The 27,972-nt window shown below is 44.9% G+C and overlaps 1 protein-coding gene across 2 annotated transcripts in view; it reads right to left on the reverse strand.

Annotated features, from left to right (window-relative positions):
* Positions 1–27,972, reverse strand: part of PAK5 (p21 (RAC1) activated kinase 5) — a 194,472-nt gene that overhangs the window by 36,495 nt on the left and 130,005 nt on the right. For both annotated transcript variants that reach the window (XM_044289884.1, XM_044289883.1), the window contains exon 4: positions 19,297–20,079. In XM_044289884.1, the coding sequence (XP_044145819.1) occupies positions 19,297–20,079 (783 nt within the window). The remainder of the gene's footprint in view (positions 1–19,296; positions 20,080–27,972) is intronic.

Here is a 27,972-nt window from a genome sequence, read left to right on the forward strand (position 1 = left end):
GGTTACCTGGAGCAGGGGCAGGATCACTAATGGATGGACACTAGAGCAGGAGTATTACTACTAGAGGCAAATACCAATAACAATGCGGCAGCCCCCTGCACTCAGCACCTGATGCCGCCGCCTCTATACGCAGAACATCCTCCTCCGAACTCCCCTCAGAACTGAGCCCCGGGAAGCGAGTCCTCCGTTGGGCTGCCTCACGCAGAAGTGCCGGGCTCTGGAAGAGGAGGGAGCAGCGTGCAGGCCACAGAGACCGCGGGATCTGGTGATGACGCCGCTGCAGGTGCTGGAGCTGTGCAGCTGCATCGGAAGCATGCACTGCGGCCTGTCAGGTAACGGGAGCCCCAGCCCTCTGTGCGGACACCTGGTGCGGGGTACAGCTGTGTAATGAGCGGTGCTGGAGTCGTGTGGAGTGCCGTGTGCTGATTGGTCGGCGCGCCGTGCAGTTTACTTATCGGCACACACGCACAGACACGGAGCACACACACAGGGCTATTATTATTATACATTGTATTTGAGGGAATTAATGGTACAAGCTATTTCTTATAATAAAAGCCCTGTGTGCGTGCTCAGGGCTGCGTGTATGCCGATAATTGAACTGCACATGCGCGGCAAGCCAACCAATCACCACATGCGGACAAGAATTAACCGCCGCCGCTCGCAGGTTTGTGCTACCCACATCGGAGCGCCACCATTACTGTCCGTGCATCACAGAGCCGCACAGTCCCAGCACTCTCAGCCACCAATCGCTGTCAGCAGTATCAGACACCAGTCAGTGCCACCAGCCACAGCCACCAGTCACAGTGCCAACTGTCTCAGCCACCAGTCACAGTGCCAGCAGTCTCAGCCACCAGTCCCAGCCACAGTGGCAGCAGTCTCAGCCACCAGTCGCTGCCGGCAGTCTCAGTCAGTGCTACCAGTCAGTGCCAGCCGTCCCCTTGCCATTTAATATAGACTGTTCCTACTAATGTTTATGCACAACTGTTCTAGCGCCCGTTATTGTAACAGGCCTAATGTCTAGTTCTTTAATAAAGGCTTACTCTGCAGTCCCGGAGTGCTTCTTTAAATGTCCTAAGGCTCCATTCACACATCCGTAGAAAGGGTCTGCATCCGTTCCGCAAATTGCAGGATTGGTGCGGACCCATTCATTCTCTATGGGGATGGAATGGATGCGAGAGCACACTATGTGCTCTCCGTATCTGCATTTCCAGAGCGCGCCCCCGATCTTCCGGTCCGCTGCTCTGAAAAAAAAATAGAGCATGTCCTATTCTTGTCCGCAATTGCGGACAATAGGCAGTTCTATGGGGGTGCCGGCTGGTTGTATTGCGGATCCGCAATGCACTACGGACGTGTGAATGGACCCTAACTATGGGGAAAATATCCCTCCCTTACTGTACGTTCTTGAGATAAGATGCTGCCTTCATCTGTATATTATAAAATACTACAGGTTTTGATCGGTGTTTTTTGGCACCTCCTCCACCTCTCTGGTTTGGCCGATTGTGCATAGAAGAGGAATCACTGTCAACTAGTTACTAATACAGATGACACGAGATCTTGAACTTCCATAATTTACATTTGGTGACAGTTGGATGTAAAGGTTGAATTTTCCTTCTAAAATTTCTAAGATTAGATTTAGCTTCGAGGTGACATTCCAGAGAGGACTTGCTAATCGCACGCATGAGCACAACACATACGCGTGATAAGCAATATTAAAACATTCTAGATTTCAGGAAAGGTTTTGTGCCCATTTGATTACTGTAAATGGGCACCAAGAATAAAAACACCCAGTGTGCAGTGGCAGTTTAAACAACTCTGTGCGGCCATAGGGTTACAGCAGCAGGGGCCCTCCAGCAGCGATTTCAACTGCATCCATGTACAGTACTTAGGAATACAATGGTGAATACAATGGTGAAGTAGGGAACTGTCAGCTCCCTGCACCACCATTCACTCTGCGACCAGTGGTTTGCACAGGCATGTGCGGTGGAGTGACATCATCACACCTGCAGCGCCTACCCGCCAGATAGAGCAGAGCAGATCTTCTCCGTTCATAGAAACATAGAATGTGTCGGCAGATAAGAACCATTTGGCCCATCTAGTCTGCCCAATATACTGAATACTATGGATAGCCCCTGGCCCTATCTTATATGAAGGATGGCCTTATGCCTATCCCATGCATGCTTAAACCCCTTCACTGTATTTGCAGCTGCCACTTCTGCAGGAAGGCTATTCCATGCATCCACTACTCTCTCAGTAAAGTAATACTTCCTGATAGTACTTTTAAACCTTTGCCCCTCTAATTTAAACCTATGTCCTCTTGTAGCAGTTTTTCTTCTTTTAAATATTCTCTCCTCTTTTACCTTGTTGATTCCCTTTATGTATTTAAAAGTTTCTATCATATCCCCTCTGTCTCGTCTCTCTTCCAAGCTATACATGTTAAGGTCCTTTAATCTTTCCTGGTAAGTTTTATCCTGCAATCCATGTACCAGTTTAGTAGCTCTTCTCTGTACTCTCTCCAAAGTATCAATATCCTTCTGGAGATATGGTCTCCAGTACTGAGCACAATACTCCAAGTGAGGTCTCACTAGTGCTCTGTAGAGCGGCATGAGCACCTCCCTCTTTCTACTGGTAATGCCTCTCCCTATACGCCCAAGCATTCTGCTAGCATTTCCTGCTGCTCTATGACACTGTCTGCCTACCTTTAACCCCTTAGGGACACAGCCTTATTTCACCTTAAGGACCAGGCAATTTTTTGCAAATCTGACCACTGTCACTTTAAAGGGATTCTGTCACCTCCCCTAACCCAAAAAACGATTTTAAAGCAGCCATGCAGCACAGCTTACCTTGATTAGGCTGTGCTCTTTTATCTTGTAATCCGTCCAGCAGTTTCTGCAAAAAACGACTTTTATTGATATGCAAATGTGTCCTGAAGGTGCCCAGAGGGGCGTTTTGTTCCTCTTAGAGAGCCCAGTACCGCCCCTCTTACAGTGCCCAGCCCGCCTTCCTTGCACTGTCTAACCGCCCCCAGCCTGCCACAGCCTCTCCTCCCCCTCACTCACGCCGAACGAACTCTCGCACAGGCGCAGTACCCACTGAGGGCTGTGCCTGTGCGATCAGCAGGAGACTGAGGGCGGCAGCTTCATCTTCGTCACTGGGCATGCGCCGAGCCCAGTGACGTCCGATGCTCGCTCTTCCCTCAGTCAGCAGGGAAGAGCGAGCATCGGACGTCACTGGGCTCAGCGCATGCCCAGTGACGAGGATGAAGCTCCTGCCCTCAGTCTCCTGCTGATCGCACAGGCGCAGCCCTCAGAGGGACTGTAAGAGGGGCGGTACTGGGCTCTCTAAGAGGAACAAAACGCCCCTCTGGGCACCTTCAGGACACATTTACATATCAATAAAAGTCGTTTTTTGCAGAAACTGCTGGACGGATTACAAGATAAAAGAGCACAGCCTAATCAAGGTAAGCTGTGCTTCATGGCTGCTTTAAAATCGTTTTTTGGATTAGGGGAGGTGACAGAATCCCTTTAAGTGCTGATAACTTTAAAACACTGACTTATCCAGGTCGTTCTAAGATTGTTTTTTCGTCACATATTGTACTTCATGACACTGGTAAAATGAAGTCAAATTTTTTTTTTTCTTGCACAAAATAATACCTAATTTACCAAAAATTTGGAAAAATTTGCAAATTTCTACATTTCTGTTTCTCTACTTCTGTAATACATAGTAATACCCCCAAAAATTGTGATGACTTTACATTCCCCATATGTCTACTTCATGTTTAAATTATTTTGGGAATGATATTTTATTTTTTGGGGATGTTATAAGGCTTAGAAGTTTAGAAGGAAATCTTGAAATTTTTCAGAAATCCAATTTTTAGGGACCACTACAGGTCTGAAGTTACTTTGCAAGGCTTACATAATAGAAACCACCCAAAAATGACCCCATTCTATAAACTACACCTCTCAAGGTATTCAAAACTGATTTTACAAACTTCGTTAACTCTTTAGGTGTTGCACAAGAGTTATTGGCAAATGGGGATGAAATTTGAGAATTTAATTTTTTTGCCTAATTTTCCATTTTAACCAATTTTTTCCACAACAAAGCAAGGGTTAACAGCCAAACAAGACTGTAACTTTATTGCCCTGACTCTGACGTTTACAGAAACACCCCATATGTGGCCGTAAACTACTGTACGGCCACACAGTGGGGCGTAGAGTGAAAGGTGCGCCGTTTTGTTTTTGGACGGCAGATTTTGCTGGACTGATTTATTTACACCATGTCCCATTTGAAGCCCCCTGATGCACCCCTAGAGTAGAAACTCCATAAAAGTGACCCCATCTAAGAAACTACCCCCCTCAAGGTATTCAAAACTGATTTTACAAACTTTGTTAACCCTTTAGGTGTTGCACAAGATTTAATGGAAAATAGAGATACAATTTCCAAATTTCACTTTTTGGGCAGATTTTCCATTTGAATATTTTTTTTTCAGTTACAAAGCAAGGGTTAGCAGCCAAACAAAATTCAATATTTATGGCCCTAATTCTGTAGTTTACAGAAACACCCCATATGTGGTCGTAAACTGCTGTACGGGCACACGGCAGGGCGCAGAAGGAAAGGAATGCCATACGGTTTTTGGAAGGCAGATTTTGCTGGACTGTTTTTTTTGACACCATGTCCCATTTGAAGCCCCCCTGATGCACCCCTAGAGTAGAAACTCTAAAAAAGTGACCCCATTTTAGAAACTACGGGATAGGGTGGCAGTTTTGTTGGTACTAGTTTAGGGTACATATGATTTTTGGTTGCTCTATATTACACTTTTTGTGCGGCAAGGTAACAAGAAATAGCTTTTTTGGCACAGTTTTTTTTTTGGTATTTACAACATTCATCTGACAGGTTAGATCATGTGGTAATTTTATAGAGCAGGTTGTCACGGACGCGGCGATACCTAATATGTAATTTTTTTTATTTATGTAAGTTTTACACAATGATTTCATTTTTAAAACAAAAAAAAGTTTTAGTGTCTCCATAGTCTAAAAGCCATAGTTTTTTCAGTTTTTGGGCGATTATTTTAAGTAGGGTCTCATTTTTTGCGGGATGAGATCACAGTTTGATTGGCACTATTTTGGGGTGCATATGACTTTTTGATCACTTGCTATTACACTTTTTGTGACGTAAGATGACAAAAAAATTGCTTTTTTTACACCGTTTTTATTTTTATTCTTTTACGGTGGTCATCTGAGGGGTTAGGTCATGTGATATTTTTATAGAGCCGGTCGATTCGGACGCGGCGATACCTAATATGCATACTTTTATTTAATTTATGTAAGTTTTACACAATGATTTCATTTTTGAAACAAAAAAAATCATGTTTTAGTGTTTCCATAGTCTAAGAGCCATAGTTTTTTCAGTTTTTGGGCGATTATCTTGGGTAGGGTATGATTTTTGCGGGATGAGATGACGGTTTGATTGTTACAATTTTGGCGTACATGCAACTTTTTTGATCACTTTTATTACCTTAATTTGGGAAGTAAGGTGGGAAAATTTTCAATTTCATCATAGTTTTTTATTTTTTATTTTTATGGCGTTCACCGTTCGGGTAAAGTAACATGACCGTTTTATAGATCAAGTCGTTACGAACGTGGCGATACCAAACATGTGTAGGGAATTTTATTTTTTTCATTTTTAATCAGTGATAAATTAGTTTTTTGATTTTTACTTTTTTTTCACTTTGTTTACTTTTTTTTGACCCAGACCCACTTGGTTCTTGAAGATCCAGTGGGTCTGATGTCTGTATAATACAGTACAGTACACTATATAGGGTACTGCACTGTATTTTACTTACACTGTCTGAACAGATCTATGCCTTCAGCACAGATCTGTTCAGCACCATGGACAGCAGGATGCCTGAGAAGGCATCCTGTTGCCATGGGAACCTTCCTCGTCAGCCACAACTTCGCAGACGGGGAAGGGTGAGGACGGGGCTGGCGGGGGGCTGTCTGGGGGCTCTCTCCCTCTCCATCGGGGGGCTGCAAAGACACACCAGCCCCCCGATCGGAGAGGGAGGGAGCTCCCTGCGCTGTTAACCTTTTCCATACAGCGGTCCGTACGGACCGCGGTATGGAAAGGGTTAAACCGCCAGCAATGTGCTGGCACTCTGGTATACCCACTGTACACCAAGGATTATTCAATGGGAGGCGGGCGGGGGATCGCGATCCCGCCTGCCGCACCGCCCGCCTCCCGCAACCCTTCCCCTGCACCACCCGCCCACATAATATCACTCAGGGGTGCAGGGGGAAGTAAAACATATATATTTTGGGCATTATAAAGTTTATGATCCCCGCGGTCAGGGGTCTGAATTGACCTGCGGTTTGTTGCGATCGCCGACATGGGGGGTCACGGGACCCCCCCGCACATTTAGCCCAGGTGCCTGCTCAATGATTTGAGCAGGCACCTTGTTCCGATCACCGCCGGCCGGGCGGCAGTAATCGGAACAACACATGACGTACCGGTACGTCATATGTCCTTAAGTACCAGGACATCATGACGTACCGGTACGTCATGTGTCCTGAAGAGGTTAAGTCTTCTGAAATAATGACCCCTAAATCCCTTTCCTCAGATACTGAGGTTAGGACTGTATCACTGATTTTATATTCTGCTCTTGGGTTTTTATGCCCCAGGTGCATTACCTTGCACTTATCAACATTAAATTTTAGTTGCCAGATGTTTGACCATTCCTCTAGTTTTCCTAAATCCTTTTCCATTTGGTAAATCCCTCCAGGAACATCAACCCTGTTACAAATCTTTGTGTCATCAGCAAAAAGACACACCTTACCATCGAGGCCTTCTGCAATTTCGCTGATAAAGATAACAATATGGGTCCCAGAACAGATCCCTGAGGTACCCCACTGGTAACAAGACCATGGTCTGAATATACTCCATTGACTACAACCCTCAGTGTCTGTCCCTCAGCCACTGCCTAATCCATTCAACAATATGGGAGTCCAAGCCCAAAGACTGCAATTTATTGATAAGCCTTCTATGTGGGACAGTATCAAAAGCCTTACTAAAGTCTAGATAAGCGATGTCTACTGCACCTCCACCATCTATTATTTTAGTCACCCAATCAAAAAAATCTATAAGATTAGTTTGACATGATCTCCCTGAAGTAAACCCATGCTGTTTTTCATCTTTCAATCCATGGGATTTTAGATGTTCCATAATCCTCCTGAGTATGGTTTCCATTAATTTGCCCACTATTGATGTCAGGTTTACTGGCCTATAGTTGCCCGATTCCTCCCTACTACCTTTCTTGTGAATGGGCACATAATACTGTATGGGGGGGGACAGAAGGGGAATATACTGTGTGAGGGGGGACATCTGAGGACATCATACTGTATGGGGAGCATATCATGGGGCATTATTGTATGCTGGAAGCACACAGCAGGGCATTATAATGGGTGGGAAGCACATAAGGGGTCACCATATTAGCGGTGTGATGGGGCTGCGCTTAGCAGTGGTATGGGACAGATCTTAGCTATGCTAAAGGGTGGAGCTTATTGGTGCGACAGGGGTCCCCTGATATAAGTTTATTTGGGGCCCCTGGAATACCTAACCTGACTTCCTCCTTCTCTGTGTTATCCACCATCTTGGGCACGGCGTGCCCAACGATAGACTGCCAAGATTCAGTCCGAAGCCAAGTGTCTATTGACATGCTTGCTATCTGGTTTATTTGGTAATTTGGTATTCAGTAGCTGTGGATGCACATATATATTGTGAGTGAGATGATTTATTCCTGTATTCCACAATCCATAGTAAAACAAAGTGAAGACAGTGATTGGCTGCAGCAGTCATGTGTCGTATATCAGCACATCACAGTTTGTAGACAAGCAGCGGCACCGAAGAGAGAAGCACTGGAGAAAGGGGGGAGTATAACACCAGATTTTTTATTATCTCAGATGACATTCAGGGAAAATCCACTTCACAAAGTGAAATGACAAACATATAAGTCATAAAAATATAAATGGCTGAGATCAGGATAGCCATTCTATGCAGTCAGAGGTGGCAGATGCTATGGAGACAACTAAGCGAGCCGTCTTGGTAACTCCCATAAAAATACATTTGGAATCCCCGGGAGTTATGATAACAGTGTAACATGCTGTGCCCTTTCTGTAGCTCCCATTCACTTCCATGGTAGTTAAAGGGTTGCCCACCTTTGAAACCCTTTTAAGTAGCTTCCCCTCCATCCCCACCAGACTTGTGCAGGGAAGCATACTTATGGTTCCAGCTCCCTCTGTCTGTCAAGTTTTGTTTCCTTGCTTGTCAAGAGAGAACATGAGTCATGAGTGCCACTGCACCCAAAGACTGGCCATGGTGGTGACTTGTCCACTAAGTGGCACATCACTGGATCATGTGTCGCTTGAGCAACACATCACCACTGTGGCCAGCCATTGGCTGCAGCAGCACACTTGATAAGCAGGGAACAGAAGAAGATGGAAGCTAGCAGCAGGGAGGGGGAAAATCTGCTTCCCTACACAGGTCCAGGGGGGGGGGGGGGTGAGGCCAGGGCCGGCCTTTGGGGTGTGCGAGCTGTGCGGTCGCACAGGGCGCCATGGCAACAGAGGTGCTGGGTGGCCTACACAGCTCGCAGTCGGTCTCAACAGCCAGCTACAGCAGCCGGCCGGCCTGACCAGAGCAGAGTAGGTGTGAGCGGCAAGGCCGCGGCGAGCCTGGCGAGTGGCGAGCGCTGAGCCGCTGGTTACGGACCATGGAGGAGGAGCTTAGGGGCCCAGGCGCAGCGTCCAAGTGCTGTGGCCTGCGCCTTCACAGTCCAGAGAGCCGCGGAAGGATCCGCCGCTCAATGTGTGAGGGCAGCGGCCGGACCGGCGGTGCGCCTCTGCAGACAGGGGGGAGGGAGCAGAAGACAGACAGTGAGTACCTGTTGAACTGTTCTTATTGGGGACTGGGTAAAGGTGACAGGGTATGATTAACCACTTCAGCCCTGCTAGGTGAAACCCCCTTCATGACCAGAGCACTTTTTACACTTCGGCACTACACTACTTTCACCGTTTATCGCTCGGTCATGCAACTTACCATACAAATGAATTTTACCTCCTTTTCTTCTCACTAATAGAGCTTTCATTTGGTGGTATTTCATTGCTGCTGACATTTTTACTTTTTTTGTTATTAATCAAAATGTAACGATTTTTTTGCAAAAAAATGACATTTTTCACTTTCAGCTGTAAAATTTTGCAAAAAAAACGACATCCATATATAAATTTTTCGCCAAATTTATTGTTCTACATGTCTTTGATAAAAAAAAAATGTTTGGGCAAAAAAAAAAAAATGGTTTGGGTAAAAGTTATAGCATTTACAAACTATGGTACAAAAATGTGAATTTCCGCTTTTTGAAACAGCTCTGACTTTCTGAGCACCTGTCATGATTCCTGAGGTTCTACAATGCCCAAACAGTAGAAAACCCCCACAAATGACCCCATTTCGGAAAGTAGACACCCTAAGGTATTCGCTGATGGGCATAGTGAGTTCATAGAACTTTTTATTTTTTGTCACAAGTTAGCGGAAAATGATGATGATTTTATTTTTTTTATTTTTTCTTACAAAGTCTCATATTCCACTAACTTGCGACCAAAAATAAAAAATTCTATGAACTCGCCATGCCCCTCACGGAATACCTTGCGGTGTCTTCTTTCCAAAATGGGGTCACTTGTGGGGTAGTTATACTGCCCTGGCAATTTAGGGGCCCAAATGTGTGAGAAGAACTTTGCAATCAAAATCTGTAAAAAATGACCGGTGAAATCCAAAAGGTGCACTTTGGAATATGTGCCCCTTTGCCCACCTTGGCAGCAAAAAAGTGTGACACATCTGGTATCGCCGTACTCAGGAGAAGTTGGGGAATGTGTTTTGGGGTGTCATTTTACATATACCCATGCTGGGTGAGAAAAATATCTTGGTCAAATGCCAACTTTGTATAAAAAAATGGGAAAAGTTGTCTTTTGCCAAGATATTTCTCTCATCCAGCATGGGTATATGTAAAATGACACCCCAAAACACATTCCCCAACTTCTCCTGAGTACGGCGATACCAGATGTGTCACACTTTTTTGCTGCCAAGGTGGGCAAAGGGGCACATATTCCAAAGTGCACCTTTCAGATTTTGCAGGCCATTTTTTACACATTTTGATTGCAAGGTACTTCTCACACATTTGGGCCCCTAAATTGCCAGGGCAGTATAACTATGCCACAAGTGACCCCATTTTGGAAAGAAGACACCCCATATGTGTGAGAAGTACTTTGCAATCAAAATCTGTAAAAAATGACCGGTGAAATCCGAAAGGTGCACTTTGGAATATGTGCCCCTTTGCCCACCTTGGCATCAAAAAAGTGTCACACATCTGGTATCGCCGTACTCAGGAGAAGTTGGGGAATGTGTTTTGGGGTGTCATTTTACATATACCCATGCTGGGTGAGAGAAATATCTTGGCAAAAGACAACTTTTCCCATTTTTTTATACAAAGTTGGCATTTGACCAAGATATTTTTCTCACCCAGCATGGGTATATGTAAAATGACACCCCAAAACACATTCCCCAACTTCTCCTGAGTACGGCGATACCAGATGTGTCACACCTTTTTGCTGCCAAGGTGGGCAAAGGGGCACATATTCCAAAGTACACCTTTCGGGTTTCGCCGGTCATTTTTTACACATTTTGATTGCAAGGTACTTCTCACACATTTGGGCCCCTAAATTGCCAGGGCAGTATAACTATGCCACAAGTGACCCCATTTTGGAAAGAAGACACCCCATATGTGTGAGAAGTACTTTGCAATCAAAATCTGTAAAAAATGACCGGTGAAATCCGAAAGGTGCACTTTGGAATACTTCTCCTGAGTACGGCGATACCAGATGTGTGACACTTTTTTGCAGCCTAGATGCGCAAAGGGGCCCAAATTCCTTTTAGGAGGGCATTTTTAGACATTTGGATCCCAGACTTCTTCTCACGCTTTAGGGCCCCTAAAAAGCCAGGGCAGTATAAATACCCCACATGTGACCCCACTTTGGAAAGAAGACACCCCAAGGTATCCAATGAGGGGCCTGGCAAGTTCATAGAATTTTTTTATTTTTTTGCATAAGTTAGCGGAAATTGATTATTTATTTTTTTTCTCACAAAGTCTCACTTTCCGCTAACTTAGGACAAAAATTTAAATCTTTCATGGACTCAATATGCCCCTCAGCAAATACCTTGGGGTGTCTTCTTTCCAAAATGGGGTCAGTTGTGGGGTGTTTGTACTGCCCTGGCATTTGAGGGTCTCCGCAATCATTACATGTATGGCCAGTATTAGGAGTTTCTGCTATTCTCCATTAGGCCTCATGCACACGACCGTTGTGTGCATCCGTGGCCGTTGTGCCGTTTTCCGTTTTTTTTCGCGGACCCATTCACTTTCAATGGGTCCGTGGAAAAATCGGAAAATGCCCCGTTTTGCAGCCGAGGCCGTGATCCGTGTATCCTGTCCGTCAAAAAAATATGACCTGTCCTATTTTTTTGACGGACAACGGTTCACGGACCCATTCAAGTCAATGGGTCCGTGAAAGAACACGGATGCACACAAGATTGGCATCCGTGTCCGTGATCCGTGGCCGTAGGTTGCTTTCATACAGACGGATCCGAAGATCCGTCTGCATAAAAGCTTTTTCTGATCTAAGTTTTCACTTCGTGAAAACTCATTTCCGACAGTATATTCTAACACAGAAGCGTTCCCATGGTGATGGGGACGCTTCTAGTTAGAATACACTGCAAACTTTGTACAAGACTGCCCCCTGCTGCCTGGCAGCACCCGATCTCTTACAGGGGGATATGATAGCACAATTAACCCCTTCAGGTGCGGCACCTAAAGGGGTTAATTGTACTATCATATTCCCCTGTAAGAGATCAGGGCTGCCAGGCAGCAGGGGGCAGACGCCCCCCCCCCCTCCCCAGTTTGAATATCGTTGGTGGCACAGTGTGCCCCCACCATCGCCCCCCCCCTCCCTCCCTCTATTGTATTAAATCGTGGTGGCACAGTGTGGAGCTGCGATGTCTGTGTCCGGCCGGGAGCTCCTCCTACTGGTAAGTGACAGTTCTTTAGCAATGCGCCGCACAGACCTTTCACTTACCAGTAGGAGGAGCTCCCGGCCGGACACAGACATCACAGCAGCAACCAGGTAAGTATGAATCTTCTACTGTTGAGACCGCACACTGCCACCAATGTTACTGCTATAGAGGGAGGGGGGGGGGGGCGATGGTGGTTGGCACACTGTGCCACCAACGATTTAATACAATAGAGGGAGGGAGGGGGGCCGATGGTGGTTGGCACACTGTGCCACCAACGATTTAATACAATAGTGGGAGGGAGGGGGGCCGATGGTGGTTGGCACACTGTGCCACCAACGATATTCAAACTGGGGAGGGGGGGGGGGCTGCCCCCTGCTGCCTGGCAGCCCTGATCTCTTACAGGGGAATATGATAGTACAATTAACCCCTTTAGGTGCCGCACCTAAAGGGGTTAATTGTGCTATCATATCCCCCAGTAAGAGATCGGGTGCTGCCAGGCAGCAGGGCGCAGTCTTGTACAAAGTTTGTAGTGTATTCTAACCTGAAGCGTCCCCATCACCATGGGAACGCCTCAGTGTTAGAATATACTGTCGGATCTGAGGTTCACGAAGTAGCTCATATCCGACAGTATATTCTAACATAGAGGCGTTCCCATGGTGATGGGGACGCTTCAAGTTAAAATATACCATCGGATTGGAGAAAACTCCAATCCGATGGTATAAAAGAACTCCAGACTTTACATTGAAAGTCAATGGGGACGGATCCGTTTGAAATGGCACCATATTGTGTCAACATCAAACGGATCCGTCCCCATTGACTTGCATTATAATTCAGGACGGATCCGTTTGGCTCCGCACGGCCAGGCGGACGCCAAAACGACTTTTTTTTCATGTCCGTGGATCCTCCAAAAATCAAGGAAGACCCACGGACGAAAAAACGGTCACGGATCACGGACCCACGGACCCCGTTTTTGCGGGCCGTGAGAAAAAACTGTTGTGTGCATGAGGCCTTATATTGAGCATACAGGTAATGAGATTTTTTTTTCCGTTCAGCCTCTGGGCTGAAAGAAAAAAATGAACGGCACAGATTTCTTCATTCGCATCGATCAATGTGGATGAAAAAATCTCTGCCCAAAAAAAAAAAATGGAGGGGAAAGGCGTCTGCCAGGACATAGGAGCTCCGCCCTACATCCATACCCACTTAGCTCGTATGCCCTGGCAAACCAGATTTCTCCATTCACATCAATCGATGTGGATGAATAAATCATTGCCGGGATTTTTTTATTTTTTTTTTATATATATATATATATACAAAGTGCTTGCCAAAGCATAGGAACGCCGCCTCCTCCTCAGCTCGTATGCCTTGGCAAACGTATCTGTCACTGCAGAGGAGAAAATCCCGTCTTGCAGCGCCGCATACACCGACTTGCGTGTAATCTGACAGCAGCGCAATGCTTCTGTCAGAATGCACATCGGTGCTGCAGCTAGTCAATCGGTTGGTCTACCTGGAAGGTAAAAAAAGAAAAAAAAAAAAAAAAGAAAAAACCAGGCCGCAACGCAATAATTTTATTAACTTTGCAACAGAACATATAAACTTTAACTTTTTTAACTGAACATTAACGTGTTTGCTTACTGGTGTGTTTTTTGTTTTTTTACCTTTATAGAACAAACCTCTCCTTCCCCATGGGTCAATGTGCAAAGCGCAAATCGCCCAAAGATGTGGCGAAGTGCGTTATGCACTTTGTCCCATGTGAAAGGAGACGTTTGCAGCAGCAGTGAGTGAATGGGCCCTAATAGCCCTGTGTGCCTGTCCTGGTGAGATGATCCCTATGCTAATAGTGTACCTGTGAGTGGTACTTCCGGAAACACTCTCCAAAGCATAGGGCAGGGTGGTCCGGACAGTCAGGACAGAAATAGCGGGTGTCACGCCTTATTCCACTCCTGCTACAGACACGACATCTTTTTCGGGGTGACTGTTGGGTTGAGGTACCAGGAACGACATTGGGGAAATGTCGCTCGTGTAGATGGCTAACTACACTGGTGGTTGGGGCCACGGAACCTCCTGGATACAGGAGGTTCTCGATGATCTCTTCCTGAAATTTGAGGAAGGATCCAGTTCTCCCAGCCTTACTGTAGAGAACAAAACTATTGTACAGAGCCAATTGAATTAAATATACAGACACCTTCTTATACCAGCGTCTGGTGCGTCGGGAAACTAAATACGGAGACAACATCTGGTCATTGAAGTCGACCCCTCCCATGTGGAGGTTATAGTCGTGGACTGAGAGGGGCTTTTCAATGACACGGGTTGCTCGCTCAATTTGTATTGTCGTGTCTGCGTGAATGGAGGAGAGCATGTAAACGTCACGCTTGTCTCTCCATTTCACCGTGAGCAGTTCTTCGTTACACAGTGCGGCCCTCTGCCCCCTTGCAAGACGGGTGGTAACGAGCCGTTGGGGGAAGCCCGCGCGACTAGTTCGCGCGGTACCACAGGCGCCAATCCGTTCTAGAAACAAATGCCTAAAGAGGGCCACACTTGTGTAAAAATTGTCCACATAAAGATGGTACCCCTTGCCGAATAAGGGTGACACCAAGTCCCAAACTGTCTTCCCACTGCTCCCCAGGTAGTCAGGGCAACCGACCGGCTCCAGGGTCTGATCTTTTCCCTCATAGACCCGAAATTTGTTGGTATAGCCTGTGGCCCTTTCACAGAGCTTATACAATTTGACCCCATACCGGGCGCGCTTGCTTGGGATGTATTGTTTGAAGCCAAGGCGCCCGGTAAAATGTATCAGGGACTCGTCTATGCAGATGTTTTGCTCTGGGGTATAAATATCTGCAAATTTCTGGTTGAAATGGTCTATGAGGGGCCGAATTTTGTGGAGCCGGTCAAAAGCAGGGTGGCCCCTGGGACGGGAGGCGGTGTTGTCACTAAAGTGCAGGAACCGCAGGATGGCCTCAAAACGTGCCCTGGACATGGCAGCAGAGAACATGGGCATGTGATGAATCGGGTTCGTGGACCAATATGACCGCAATTCATGCTTTTTTGTCAGGCCCATGTTGAGGAGGAGGCCCAGAAAAGTTTTAAGTTCGGAAACTTGGACTGGTTTCCACCGGAAAGGCTGGGCATAAAAGCTTCCCGGGTTAGCGGTGATAAATTGTGTGGCATACCTGTTTGTTTCGGCCACAACTATGTCTAAAAGCTCCGCAGTCAAGAACAGCTCAAAAAATCCCAGGGCCGAACCGATCTGAGCCGTCTCAACCCGAACTCCAGACTGGGCAGTGAAAGGGAAAACTACAGGTGCGGCTGAAGTTGGGGACTGCCAATCAGGGTTTGCCAGCACCTCTGGGATTCTAGGGGCTCTACGGGCACGTCTTTGCGGTGGCTGCGACGGGGTCACTACTGCACGTGCCACCGTACCAGCTTCAACTGCCCTTCTGGTGCTCGCTACTTCACCAGGTTGTACGGCAGTGCTGGTACTAGGTCCAGGGAGGGCTGGGCTGCTGGTGTATGCCTCACCACGTAATCCGACAGCACCAGCCCCACTCTGCTGCTCTTGAAGCGGATCCTGCGCAACCTGCAGTCTAGCGACACGGGGCCGGGTACGCCTGGTGGTATCAGGGACCTCAGACTCCTCGTCCGAACTTTGGGTCAGAGAGCCACTGCTTTCTACAGGTTCGTATTCTGACCCACTGGATTCATCAGATGAGGGTTCCCACTCCTCATCCGACTGGGTCAGAAGCCTGTAGGCCTCTTCAGAAGAATACCCCCTGTTAGACATGTGGGCAACTAAATTTAGGGGTATTCCCTGAGACTACCCAAAAAAAAAAAAGCAAGCCTGTCTTACAAAGGGGAGGCTAGCGAAGTACCGGAGGCCGCTGCGGTTGATAAAAAATATCAAAACTGATTTTTTTATCGCCGCAGTGCGTGTAAAGTGAATGTGCAGTGATCACTGCGGTGCGGCGGGTGTGGGCGAACGCACGTGTGGGCGACCGATCAGGCCTGATCGGGCAAACACTGCGTTTTGGGTGGAGGGCGAACCTAAAGTGACACTAATACAATTATAGATCTGACCGTGATCAGTTTTGATCACTTCCAGATACTATAAAAGTACAAATGCTGATTAGCGATACGCTAATCAGCGAATAACGGACTGCGGTGCGGTGGGCTGGGCGCTAACTGATCGCTAACTACCTAACCAAGGGACCTAAACTATACCTAAAACCTAACGGTCAATAACAGTGAAAAAAAAAGGGACAGTTTGCACTGATCACTTTTTTCTTTTCACTTGTGATTGACAGGGGTGATCAAAGGGGTGATCAAAGGGTTAATTGGGGTTCAGGGGGGTGATCAGGGGCTATAGTGTAGTGTTTGGTGTACTCACTGTGAAGCCTGCTCCTCTGCTGGATCCAACTGACGAAAAGAACCAGCAGAGGAGCAGGCAGCCATATAACAGATCATATTTACAAATATGATCTGCTATCTGGCACTTTGATTGGATTTTTTAAAAATCAGCAACCTGCCAGCCACGATCATTGGCTGGCAGGTTGCTGACGAAATACTTCTGTGCGAAATGCCGGCGCGAACTGCGCATGCGCGCGCGCATAGTCGCGTCATCTCGCGTCTCGCGAGATGACGCGTATATGCGTGACTGTGCGCAGCGCTGCCACCTCCGGACCGCACATCTGCGTTAGGCGGTCCGGAGGTGGTTAAGAGGGCAGGAGACTGGCTATGGGTGACACTGGGTATGATTGTACTTGTTTGCACTTGCACTTAAATTATCTGTAATTCAAAAAAACTGTTTGTTACAAAGATTGTTTTCCTCTTTGTGTATGTATAGGTAAACCGATGGGGGGGGGGGCGGGGGGGGGGGCACAATATTAGCTCGCACAGGGTGCCTGAACACCTAAGGCCAGCCCTGGGTGAGGCTACCCAAAAGGGTTTCAAAAGGTTGATGACCCCTTTAAGGAAACAGAATGGCATAGCCCACTTGGCTGTTTCTGTTACCCTATCCACCAGTGGCCGTGTAAAACAGGTATTAGCCTCCTCTAGGCATGGCTGAGATGAGAATACCCCTTTAAAACTTCTAAAGGCTTTAAGCCCATTTTGTTTTGTCTGGATGAAGGTCAACAAGATGAAATGCAACTCTTCATAAGGTATCTCCTATTACACATTCATTAGGGACTGGGAGACAACAATTTCTACATGTACAACATTAATTTCTGAAGTTCAAATTAGTCATTTTGTTGAATTGAAACAGAAGAAGTGGTAATAAGACCATGAATACTCTGAAAAGCTCTTGTGTGCATATATTATACCCAGGGAGTAAAACCTCTTATTCCAGAAGAGAATGCAACAGGCACCAGCACTTTCATGATGAAGAAGCTGAGGGAGAATGCAGTTGTGGGGTCAGATGTGTTTTACTTATTGCCCCATTAAGAAAAAATGAGCCTTGTTGCTGTTCTCGCATCCTCCAGACGCACAGTGACATCACTGCAGTCACTAATTAGACTACACTGCTAATTATCTCCAATCTGCCCAAATTTACGCCGTTTTCCCAGACCACATGTACCATCTCTGTCATAAGTTTTATCTCTTCTCACATTATGAAAGTTCCCACAAAATGTGATGCTGCCATCAGGGTTTTAATAAGTGGCAAATTGGGCAATTGCCCCCAGGGTACGGGAACCTTCATGGCATTCTAAAACCCAGTATCATTTAGTGGTGTATTATGTGAGCATTTAAGAGTATTATCTTATATTAGCACTATCAAGTAGCATTATGTGGGTTGTACACAGTTTTGAAACTGTATGGCGGTATTATGTTGCTGAAATTCTGAAACAAAAGGGACAATTGTGGGGAAACTACATTCCTTGCTGTCTAGGGCTGCTATAAGATCAGCTTGTAGAGGAGTATGCATTGCTACTAAGTTGTACTGGTGCTTTGCATTTTTCTCTGTGTGAGTCTCCTTGGAACATCCTGGCATACTTGAACAAGCTGGAAACTGACTTACATGTTAAGGGTCCATTCACACGTCCGTATGTGTTTTGCGGATCCGCAAAACACGGACACCAGCGATATTCGTTCCACATTTTGCGGACCGCATATCGGGGGCACACTCATAGAAAATGCCTTTTCTTGTCCGCAATTGCAGACAAGAATAGGACATGTTCTATTTTTTTGCGGAACGAAAGTGCGGATGCAGACAGCACATTCCAGCCCCATTGAAAATGAATGGGTCTGCACCTGTCCCGTAAAATTGCGGAACGGATGCAGACCCATTTTGCGGATGTGTGAATGGACCCTTACAGATAGACTGTGACCGTTATATGTGAGCTCCTTTTGACTTTGAGCCCAAGGGCTTCAAGCTAAATGTAGGTCTAGATAGATTAGGTTGGTCTACCAAAACAGTCATGTTTTTATAAAAAGTGATAGTCTTTGCCATCGGTTTAAAAGGGTTTTCCAGGGTACAAATATTGATAACCTATAGTATCCCTATCCAGTTATCAATATCAGATTTGTGTAGGCCTAGCACTGGTATCAATCAGCCATTTGTGGCAGCCACCAGAACTAACACTAGGAACGGAGTCACAAGCATAGCTTCATTCTCTATGCATGTGGTCGTGGCTGGTTACTGCAGCTCAACTCCTATTCAAGTGAATAGAAGCTAAGCTCCAGAAACCCACTATGGCTCCTACACAAGAGAATGGAGCTGTGCTTCACTCCGTTCTTAGTGTTAGTTCTGCCTCCAATAGCTGATCGGTATGGGTGCCAGACCACCACAGAACTGATCTTGAAGACCTATCCTAAAGAACATCCACCCTAAGGATAGCTCATCAATATCTGCAGCCCAGAAATCCCCTTGAAGGAAATACAATTCCATATATATTGCATGCCTAATAACAATGCTCTACCAACTACTGTGTTGTGAATACAAAATAAGGAATGATTATAGTCTTCACTGATTGCTTAACATATATCTCACCACTTGATGGATCCAGCAACATCCCTTCAGTTCAAACAAAGACACATATAATTATAACAAAAACGTGAGCGACCACTTCAATAGTATATTCTTGTCTTCTATAACCCAATAATTAACACTAACAATTGTATGAGAGTGAACTCTGCGTAAGCAAATGTTATTCTAACTGGAAATACGAGAAATCTACTTCTTCTATTGGATTGGTTTACCTTTGGAATGCATGCTGCAGTCTCAGACAAACGGGGGTAAGTGTACGAAGCAAACGAGTGCCCTTGCTGGTTTGTTTTTAGTGCACCATATGGTATGACCGGTTCTTGAAGGCCTGATCCTGATCTTGATCTTTGTCGTATGGCTGGTTGAGGGCTCGTTTGGGTTACGTATGATGACTTCGGCCTCTTATCATAATCGTCTTTGGAAAGCCCATCTCCCCATTCACTATATTCGAGTCTTTCTTTTGAGCCCTCGCTTAACATGACGGTCCCTGTAATTGAAGGTGGGAAATAGTCCCTGTAGTCCTGAAGAGATGTACCCATGACCCTGTGGTAGTCCCATGATGTTCCACACTGATCAACAGATTTACTTTTTGCCTCCAAGTGCGGGTGGTATTCTGAGGCATAACTTAACATATCAGTCTTCACATTTTTTACTTCAGGAAAGTACGCTTCATAAGACCTCATTTTAACAGGATGCCCATTATGTCTGGTTGGCTTGTTGGCCCTGTAGTAGCCCTCCGCCTCCTCAGCACTCAGGCTCCTCTCCTTGTATCGTTCAGCAATACTGCTTCTTGGGATTTCTGTTTCACTGTAGTGGGAGAAGGTAAAGAAGCCATTTTCTTCAGGGAAACTCTTTGAATGGTTGGAATATCCCTGGCGTGGGGTAGGTGGACTTTCTTTTCTAAGGGAATTTGAACGTGTTACGGATATATTGTCGAAGTCTTCTAGCAAACCATTGATGGAAGCATCTTGTGGAGGCTTACTGCCTCGAACAATAGTCTAGAGGGAAAACAAAGAAAATATGGTTATTTAATGTATGTCTAAAAAGATACTTCCAAGGTAACTTATAGCCTGCCTTAAAGCAGTTTCTTGAGGCCGACAGCTCAGGGTGTGTGTCTTCTGCCATTCTCTCCCTGTAACTGTCACAACTTCTAACATTAGATACGACTGGTGACAGCGGAAGGATGGAACTGAGTATGTGTGACCACCTCAGTCGGTGGACACGATCATTACTATGCAGATTAGACATCAGGGGTCACCATTATAATGATGTACAGAGAATATCTCACGAATGGAGCACTATTCTAACAGACAGCAAATTACAAAGGTAACTGCCCTAGTTTTTTTTTTATTTAATAGTGGCACAACCCATTTAAAATGGTTTTTCGGAAAGGTATTTTTTAAAGGGCCACAAAGGGTTAAAACTTCAAAAAAAATCTGCAATACTCACCCTTACTGAACCTCCACCACTGCTATTCCGATACTGGTCCAGTCCCTGGCGCTCTTTACTTCCTGGGTCCAGCTTGACACACCGGAAATACCAGGAAAGGGTGGCCCAGCCAGTGGTTGGCAGAGCTAACTTTTCCTGGCATTTCCAGTGTGTCGAGCTGGGAACAGGAAGTGGACAGCAGTGGGGACTGGACCGGCATTGGAGGGGAATCAGTAAGGGTGAGTATGGCTTTATTTTTAACCCTGACAAATACAAAGCTGAAAGGCAACATTTTTATAAATTTACCTGACTGATCCTACTATTCCTGACTACAAATATATCCGGAAACATTAGTGATCAGAAATTATACAATAATCAGCGATGGTAAGATGAAGAGCATTAATACAACAATGCCATAAAGTCAAATTCAGTATAGTAGAATAATAAAATGACAATAACATAAAATGATTCTCCAATAGTTTAGATTGGATTTGACTTCTACATAAAATAATATCAGTGCACTGAGAATTTTACCCTCTGGTATCATGCACCCGGTAATGGTTCCCACCAGCCATGACAGTAGCCATATTTCAAGGCAGGTCTGTCCTCTAGTGATAAGCTATAATGGATCTAGCTGTGAAAACAGCTGTCTGCTCCAGATCCAGGACAGAAGATGAAAAACTGCTTCACTTCCCACACACTGAATTAACTCTGACAGTAATGAAGTAGACAATTAACAGTCTGCCCTTAGAAGGCCTCACATGTAATGTCTTCTCAGATCACGACTACATACACTTTACAGGTTAAGGAAAAACAGCTGTTATCTTTTGTCATTTTATCGGCTACATTTGGTAAGATGCAAATATCTTCGATCATTATTCTGGTGAGAAATGAAAAGTCCAGACTTGTGGCTACCAGGGAAAACAGCACAGTACAGTAGGGATTAGTATGTTATACAAAGTGTCCAGTGCCCAGCACAGAACGGTTTATACTGGTGCCATTTATAACATTGGTGTGGTTCCTATGAGGCAGAGGCACCAGGTTTGAGGTGCTGTTTGCCAGCTCTGCCCACCCTCTACCTCTGCAGGTCCACCTCATGCTTTAGATACAGAAAAAAATAAAAATATATTAATTCCTAAGGCCCGATTCAGATGGTCATGTTTTTCAGATCTTCGGTTTTCAGGTCATGCACTGCTGTGGTCTGGACCTACACACCACTGGAGATACTGTCAACTGCTTTTAGAATAGACTTTGAAGCACCCAAATGGACCATAGGCACAATGGCCAGGAGATGACTCACTGACTTCTAAGGGAGAGTTTTCTAGACATGATCTGTGACTTGTGTAGAGGTCATCATGCAGGGAGGGGGAATAGATAAGCTGTGACAATCATCTAGTGAAAATTATGGAACCTGTTTTATCTACTCAGAGATATTAATCTGTGACTACTGAAAAGTGATCTCCACAGACCAAGAAATGATGCCAATTATTAGGTCTAGTGCCCCAGTGCGAAAACTGCAGGATTTTAGGCTGTTGACATGGAAAATTAAAAATAACATAACATAACAAAAATTCTTAAAAAAATATGTTTAACATAAAAAATTGAATTAAACCAGGGTGGATAAAAATCTATGATTAAAAAAAAAAAAAAAAAAAAAAAAAGATTCTTTTGATTTAAATCAGATTTTTTTTTATATAAAATGTTTTTTGAGGAAAATATATTACCATCCAAAGGTTATTCCATCATGAAATAAAGATTAGTTTTTTAATTATGTAGAATAAGGCTGTATATGTTTAATTTTTTGGGTAAATAAATTCCATTAATCCATTCACAATGTCATGCTCTTCCTGAGGTTTTTGTAAGATTATTGGGCAGTTTCTCTGCCTACAAGATATTATCACAGATGCTTGGTTTACTTTTGCAGTTCTCAAAACTGAATTTGACTCAGCAGAGATCACATGCCTCTTCTTCACAGCAAAAAATTTATAACATGAACAGAGTCGAGAAAAAGACCTTAATCCTAACTTCTACAAACCTATGAATACAGAATCAACCTAATCAAACTAATATGAAACGTTTTTATTCTAAAAATCTTCATCTACTTGCATATCATAAGTTATACCAGCAAGAATTAGTCTTTATGTAGAAAAACTATAATTTAAATCAAATCCATCCTGAATTAAACAATAGGTCATTTCTAATGGTACGATCCTTTTAAACGGCACTTGTCACCTGACAGGGCTCTATTTTAGGGAAACCATAAAAACTCTACAACGGAGGACAAAAATGGGAGACGCCCCTATCTTCTGTCGTGGTGAGGGTTCTCCCTTTTATGTCTGAGGCTTCTTGTCTATGAGGTGATATCTATGAGACTTCCAAGTTACGTGACAACATGACATCAGCATGACCGAAAAATCCTCATGTAGCATGTGTAAATATAAGGCTACTTTCACACTGGCGTTTTGGCTTTCCGTTTGTGAGATCCGTTCAGGGCTACATTCACACGACAACGAAAAAAATGCAGTAAAAACAGATACACTGTCTGCTTTTCATGGCCATTTTGCATCAGTTTGTGAATCCATTTTATGGCCGTTAATCCATTTTTAACAGCTGTTCTGCACCCGTTTTTAACAGATAAGTATATATAAAGCGCCCCATAGTGCCCCCGTATAGATCCTGGCCCCCTTTGTGTCACCAGTATTATAAAATGTATGTCTTTAGGCACCCACCCCACAATAGTGCAGACAAAAAAAAGACCTCATCCACGTGGGGACTCTTGTTCTTCACTGGATGCTGCGGGACCTGCGCTCCCAGTGTGATCATGTGACGTCATCATGAAGGGAGCGCAGTTATTGCTGCATCCATTGAGGAGCAAGAGTTTGAGGAGTGAGTGTCTCACTGTTATGTGGCCTATGCTGTAAAATACTGATGCAAAATTGTGCCAGAACTGTAATGTGTAAAAATACATGCCCAACTAAAACATCACCAGCCTGGATGTGCGGTCAAATTTACATTCTCAAAAAAGGTCAGAGTTAGGCTACATGCACACGACCGTATTTTGTTTCAGTGTCCGATTCGTTTTTTTTGCGGATAGGATGCGGACCCATTCATTTCAATGGGTCCGCAAAAAACAAGGACAGCACACAGTGTGCTGTCCGCATCAGTATGTCCGTTCCGTTGCTCCGCTAAAAAAATAGTGCATGTCCTATTTTTTTTAGTTTGCGGACAAGGATAGGCATTATTACAATGGATCCGCAAAAAAAACGGATCCGCAAAAAAAACGGATGTCATGCGTAACATCATCCGTTTTTTTTGCGGATCCGCAATTTGCGGGATCCGCAATACAGGGATATGCACTCTCTTCAGGGGAACCACCAGGCTGCTAACTCTTGGGGCAGTCTCTGTTCAGTACACTGCTAAACCACGAGGGTGAAAAGACACTGGTGTAAAACACAGAGTTCTGGCAAAACCAGTCAGGGATCGGCTGAGCTCAGGGCAGGCAGAGTTCATGTAATCCAAAGTCGGTCTGAGGGTTAGGGCAGGCAGCTTAGGTTCACTATGGAGATCAGGCAGAAGTCAGGTCAGACAACGAAGGGTGAAATCTAGAGATCAGGGAGAAGTCAAAACACAGGGAAGCAAACAAGATTATAGCATACCTTTTCAGAACACATGAGTGCTAGAACCTATTGCTCAGGCACCCTCCCACAGGGAAACGTGCCTAAAATATCTAAGGGTGGCCATCCATAGGCTGGGGAAGATTAAGGTACACATGTGCCGGCTTTTTAAAAGCTAGAGAGCGCATAGAAGCGTCCTACGGGCAGTGGGAGACAGAGTTGGCGGGAAGGTGGCCTCAGTCTGCAATGGGACGCATAGCAGGAAAGCAGGTGAGTGCTCCGGCAGCCGTGCACAAGAGGTCAGATGGCAGCGCGCACGGACCTCCACTGCAACAGTCACATTTGTAATAATTATTTTAAAGCTGATGAATATGGGTATAATGGTAGTCACAAGAAACTTTTCCATTCTCTTCCTCGAACAAAATGAATTTTATATACAAAAATGGATAAACAAAGATGCCAGCCTAAGTGCGGTATGTAATTTACCACTCTTTACAGCAGTTTTTCAATTTTGTGTTACCATAACAACACCAGAAACATGCAATTACAATCATGCTTATCTACACCACATTAGACATTATTAAAAATAGAACATTGTGAGAATACTCTGCAGAGGCAAGCAAGTCATTGTCCCTGTGCTATCTGGTCCTGCTAGTCTTGTAGTGCGCATGATGACTGATGCGTTTGGGCATCTTCAAATGGCCAGTTACGTGGAATACTACAGGAGAAATTAATCAGGATAAAATAATTAAAGAGGATGTCCGGGTTCAGAGCATACCCACATTTTCACCCAGGCAGGCCCTGTGATATGAGCATTGGAGCATTTCAGGCTTCGATTCAGCGCAGGGCAAAAGAGAGCATCGGAGGATGAAATGCTCCTATGCTCATATTAGGGGGGCTGCCTGGCTGAAAATGTGCGTATGTCCGGGTTCACAGGGGACTTGATCAAACAGCTAGGAATTGGTGAGACTGTTTACTTGCTTTTGAACCTATTTTAACGGAGTCTGTCACCAGTGACCTCCCTATTAAACTGCATAGACACATCGCTGTGGTTCACCTGATTAAAACTCAGGTTTTCTTTTGTTGATCCGATGCTTTATTCCTGAGTTATGATACTTTTTCTTAATATGCAAAATAGGCCTTTGGTGCAATGAGGGCATCACCATTGCTCTTGTTGCACCTAAGCTTTACTCATTTCTGTGTCCAAGCCCTCCCTCGCTGCTTTGATTGACAGGACTAGGCAGTGGGAAAGCAGCTATAACAGTGTTTTACTGTTATCCTATTACACCCTGCCAGGGTATAATTACAGTCCTTCTCTAGGCTCCCTGCTACCCACTTGGGTCCTAACATCCAAGCCAAGCATAGGGAAATAAATAGCTGATGAGCATAGTTTACAAGTATTGATTTACATAATTTTTAAGCTCAAGACTGGACAGTGCCTTTAAAGGGGGTTTTCCAGGCTGATTATCCCACCATTTACACTACCCAGTGCTTTTCATATGTAATTGACTTTATTTACCTTCCATGTGCCATTTTCCTGGTCCAGGAGGTGGTCACATGACTGATCGGAGACAACTTTCTTCACTTCTGCCAACGTGCCATTTAAGCCCTGCAGCCTTCTCTTCGGGCAGGGGTTTGATCGGCAAGTCACAATTGACGTCAGTTCATGGGAGGAGGGGAAGTGTAGGGCCATGGGCGTCCGCAGGGGGGGGGGGGGGGGGGCAAGTCCCCCCCCTGGGGCCCTGGAAATCTGTGAACTGAGTTCTGCATGGCCATGCAGACATTATCATAAAGAATTTGAAAGATCGGGCTCTTATTCGACATATCAGAGACGCCATCTCTGGACGAAAGTTCAGTAAGCGTGATCCCGCGAGAGTTTGCTAATATAGAACTCGAGAACACCTAATCAAGGAGTGCGACGCAAGACGCCGGAGTTTCCCACACTGCCTGCCCCTCAGTAATACCAGCGGAGACGCCAGAACAATCCCTGAAGGAAGGAGGTAAGCAGCTGAATAGCCGAGATTACCATCTGCTATAACCTGACTAAATACGGTCAATATTGATACCACAAACTTTTGGACTGTGTCAAAGTATACTCGAAAGTAACAACACCACGTGTATCTATTGCGACTTTCTTGATACAGTCCCTGATCAAAAGTTTAAGACCACTTGAAAAATGGCAACAAAATGATATTAAGCATGGCTGGGTCTTAACAAGGGTCCAAGTAGAGCTCCAACATGCAACAAGAAGAAATGGGAGTGAGACAAAACATTTTTTGAGCATTCAATTTAATGAAAAAAACGAATAAACTGAAACAGGCTGTTTTTCAGCTGATCAAAAGTTTAGGACCACACCTCCAAAAAAAGAAAAGAAAAAAAAAGAAATCCAACTTCCAAACATGAACTCAGTAATGAGTAGCTCCCCCGTTATTGTTTATCACTTCAAAAATTTGTTTCGGCATGCTTGATGCAAGCGTTTCCATGAGGTGAGTGGGAACATTTCTCCAAGTGGTGAAGACGGCATCTACTGCACGATGGCCATCTACTGTGTGGAACTGTTGTCCATTTTTGTAAACTTCCCTTTCCATCCATCCCCAAAGGTTCTAAATTGGATTTAGATCAGGGGAACACGCAGGATGGGCCAAAAAAGTGATGTTATTCTCCTGGAAGAAGTCCCTTGTCCTGCGCGCATTGTGTACTGTAGCGTTGTCCTGTTGAAAAACCCAGTCGTTACCACACAGACTCTCTGCAACATCTGGACATAGCCAGCGGCCGTTAGAGGCCCCTGCACTTCCTGAAGCTCCATTGTTCAACTGAAGGAAAAAGCACCCCAGACCATTATGGCGCCCCCTCCACTGTGGCGCGTAGAAAACATCTCAGGTGGGATCTACTTGTCATGCCAGTAACGTTGGAAACCATCAGGACCATCAAGGTTACATTTTTTCTCATCAGAGAATAAAACTTTCTTCCACCTTTGAATGTCCCATGTTTCGTGCTCTCTTGCAAAGGCCAAACAAGCAGTTCTGTGGCGTTCAAGGAGACGAGGTCTTTGAAAAAATTTTTTTTTTTAAACCCTTCAGTCTCAGATGCCGTCTGATGGTTATGGGGCTGCAGTCAGCACCAGTAAGGGCCTTAATTTGGGTCGAGGATCGTCCAGTGTCTTGACGGACAGCCAATTGGATCCTCCGGCTCAATTTACGCTGATGAAATTTTTTGGGGTCTTCCACTTGACTTTTTTGTTCCATAACCCTCAGGATCATTTAAGAAATTCCAAATTACTGTCTTACTGCGTCCCACCTCAGCAGCGATGGCGCGCTGTGAGAGACCCTGCTTATGCAGTTCAACAACCCGACCACGTTAAAAAAGGGAGAGTTTTTTTGCCTTTGCCATCACGTGTGACTACCTGACAGAAAATGACACTGAATCCACATCTTTGCACAGATTTGGCTTTTTAAAGGCATGTGGTCCTAAAATTTGGATCAGCTGAAAAACAGCCTGTTTCAGTTTAATCGTTATTTTCAATTAATTGAAAAATATTTTGTCTCACTCTAATTTCTTCTTCTTGCATGTTGAAGCTCTACTTGGACACTTGTTAAGATCCAACAATGTAAAATATGATTTTTTGCCATTTTTTAAGTGGTCTTAAACTTTTGATCAGGACTGTATAAGACCAACCTCCTTAGCCCCATAAGGAAACAAAGAGCAGGAATAACACTTATAGCAATTGCGATTATTTTGTCGATTATATTGTCGATACAACACTAACTCTTCAAGCTCCATAAGGAACAAAAGCATTATATGCACTTATATGGTAAAAGAGATCTCCATTTGTACCACAGACTCTTACAG

The sequence above is a fragment of the Bufo gargarizans genome, chromosome 4, assembly GCF_014858855.1.
Source record: "Bufo gargarizans isolate SCDJY-AF-19 chromosome 4, ASM1485885v1, whole genome shotgun sequence".
In the NCBI taxonomy this organism is placed as follows: Eukaryota; Metazoa; Chordata; class Amphibia; order Anura; family Bufonidae; genus Bufo; species Bufo gargarizans.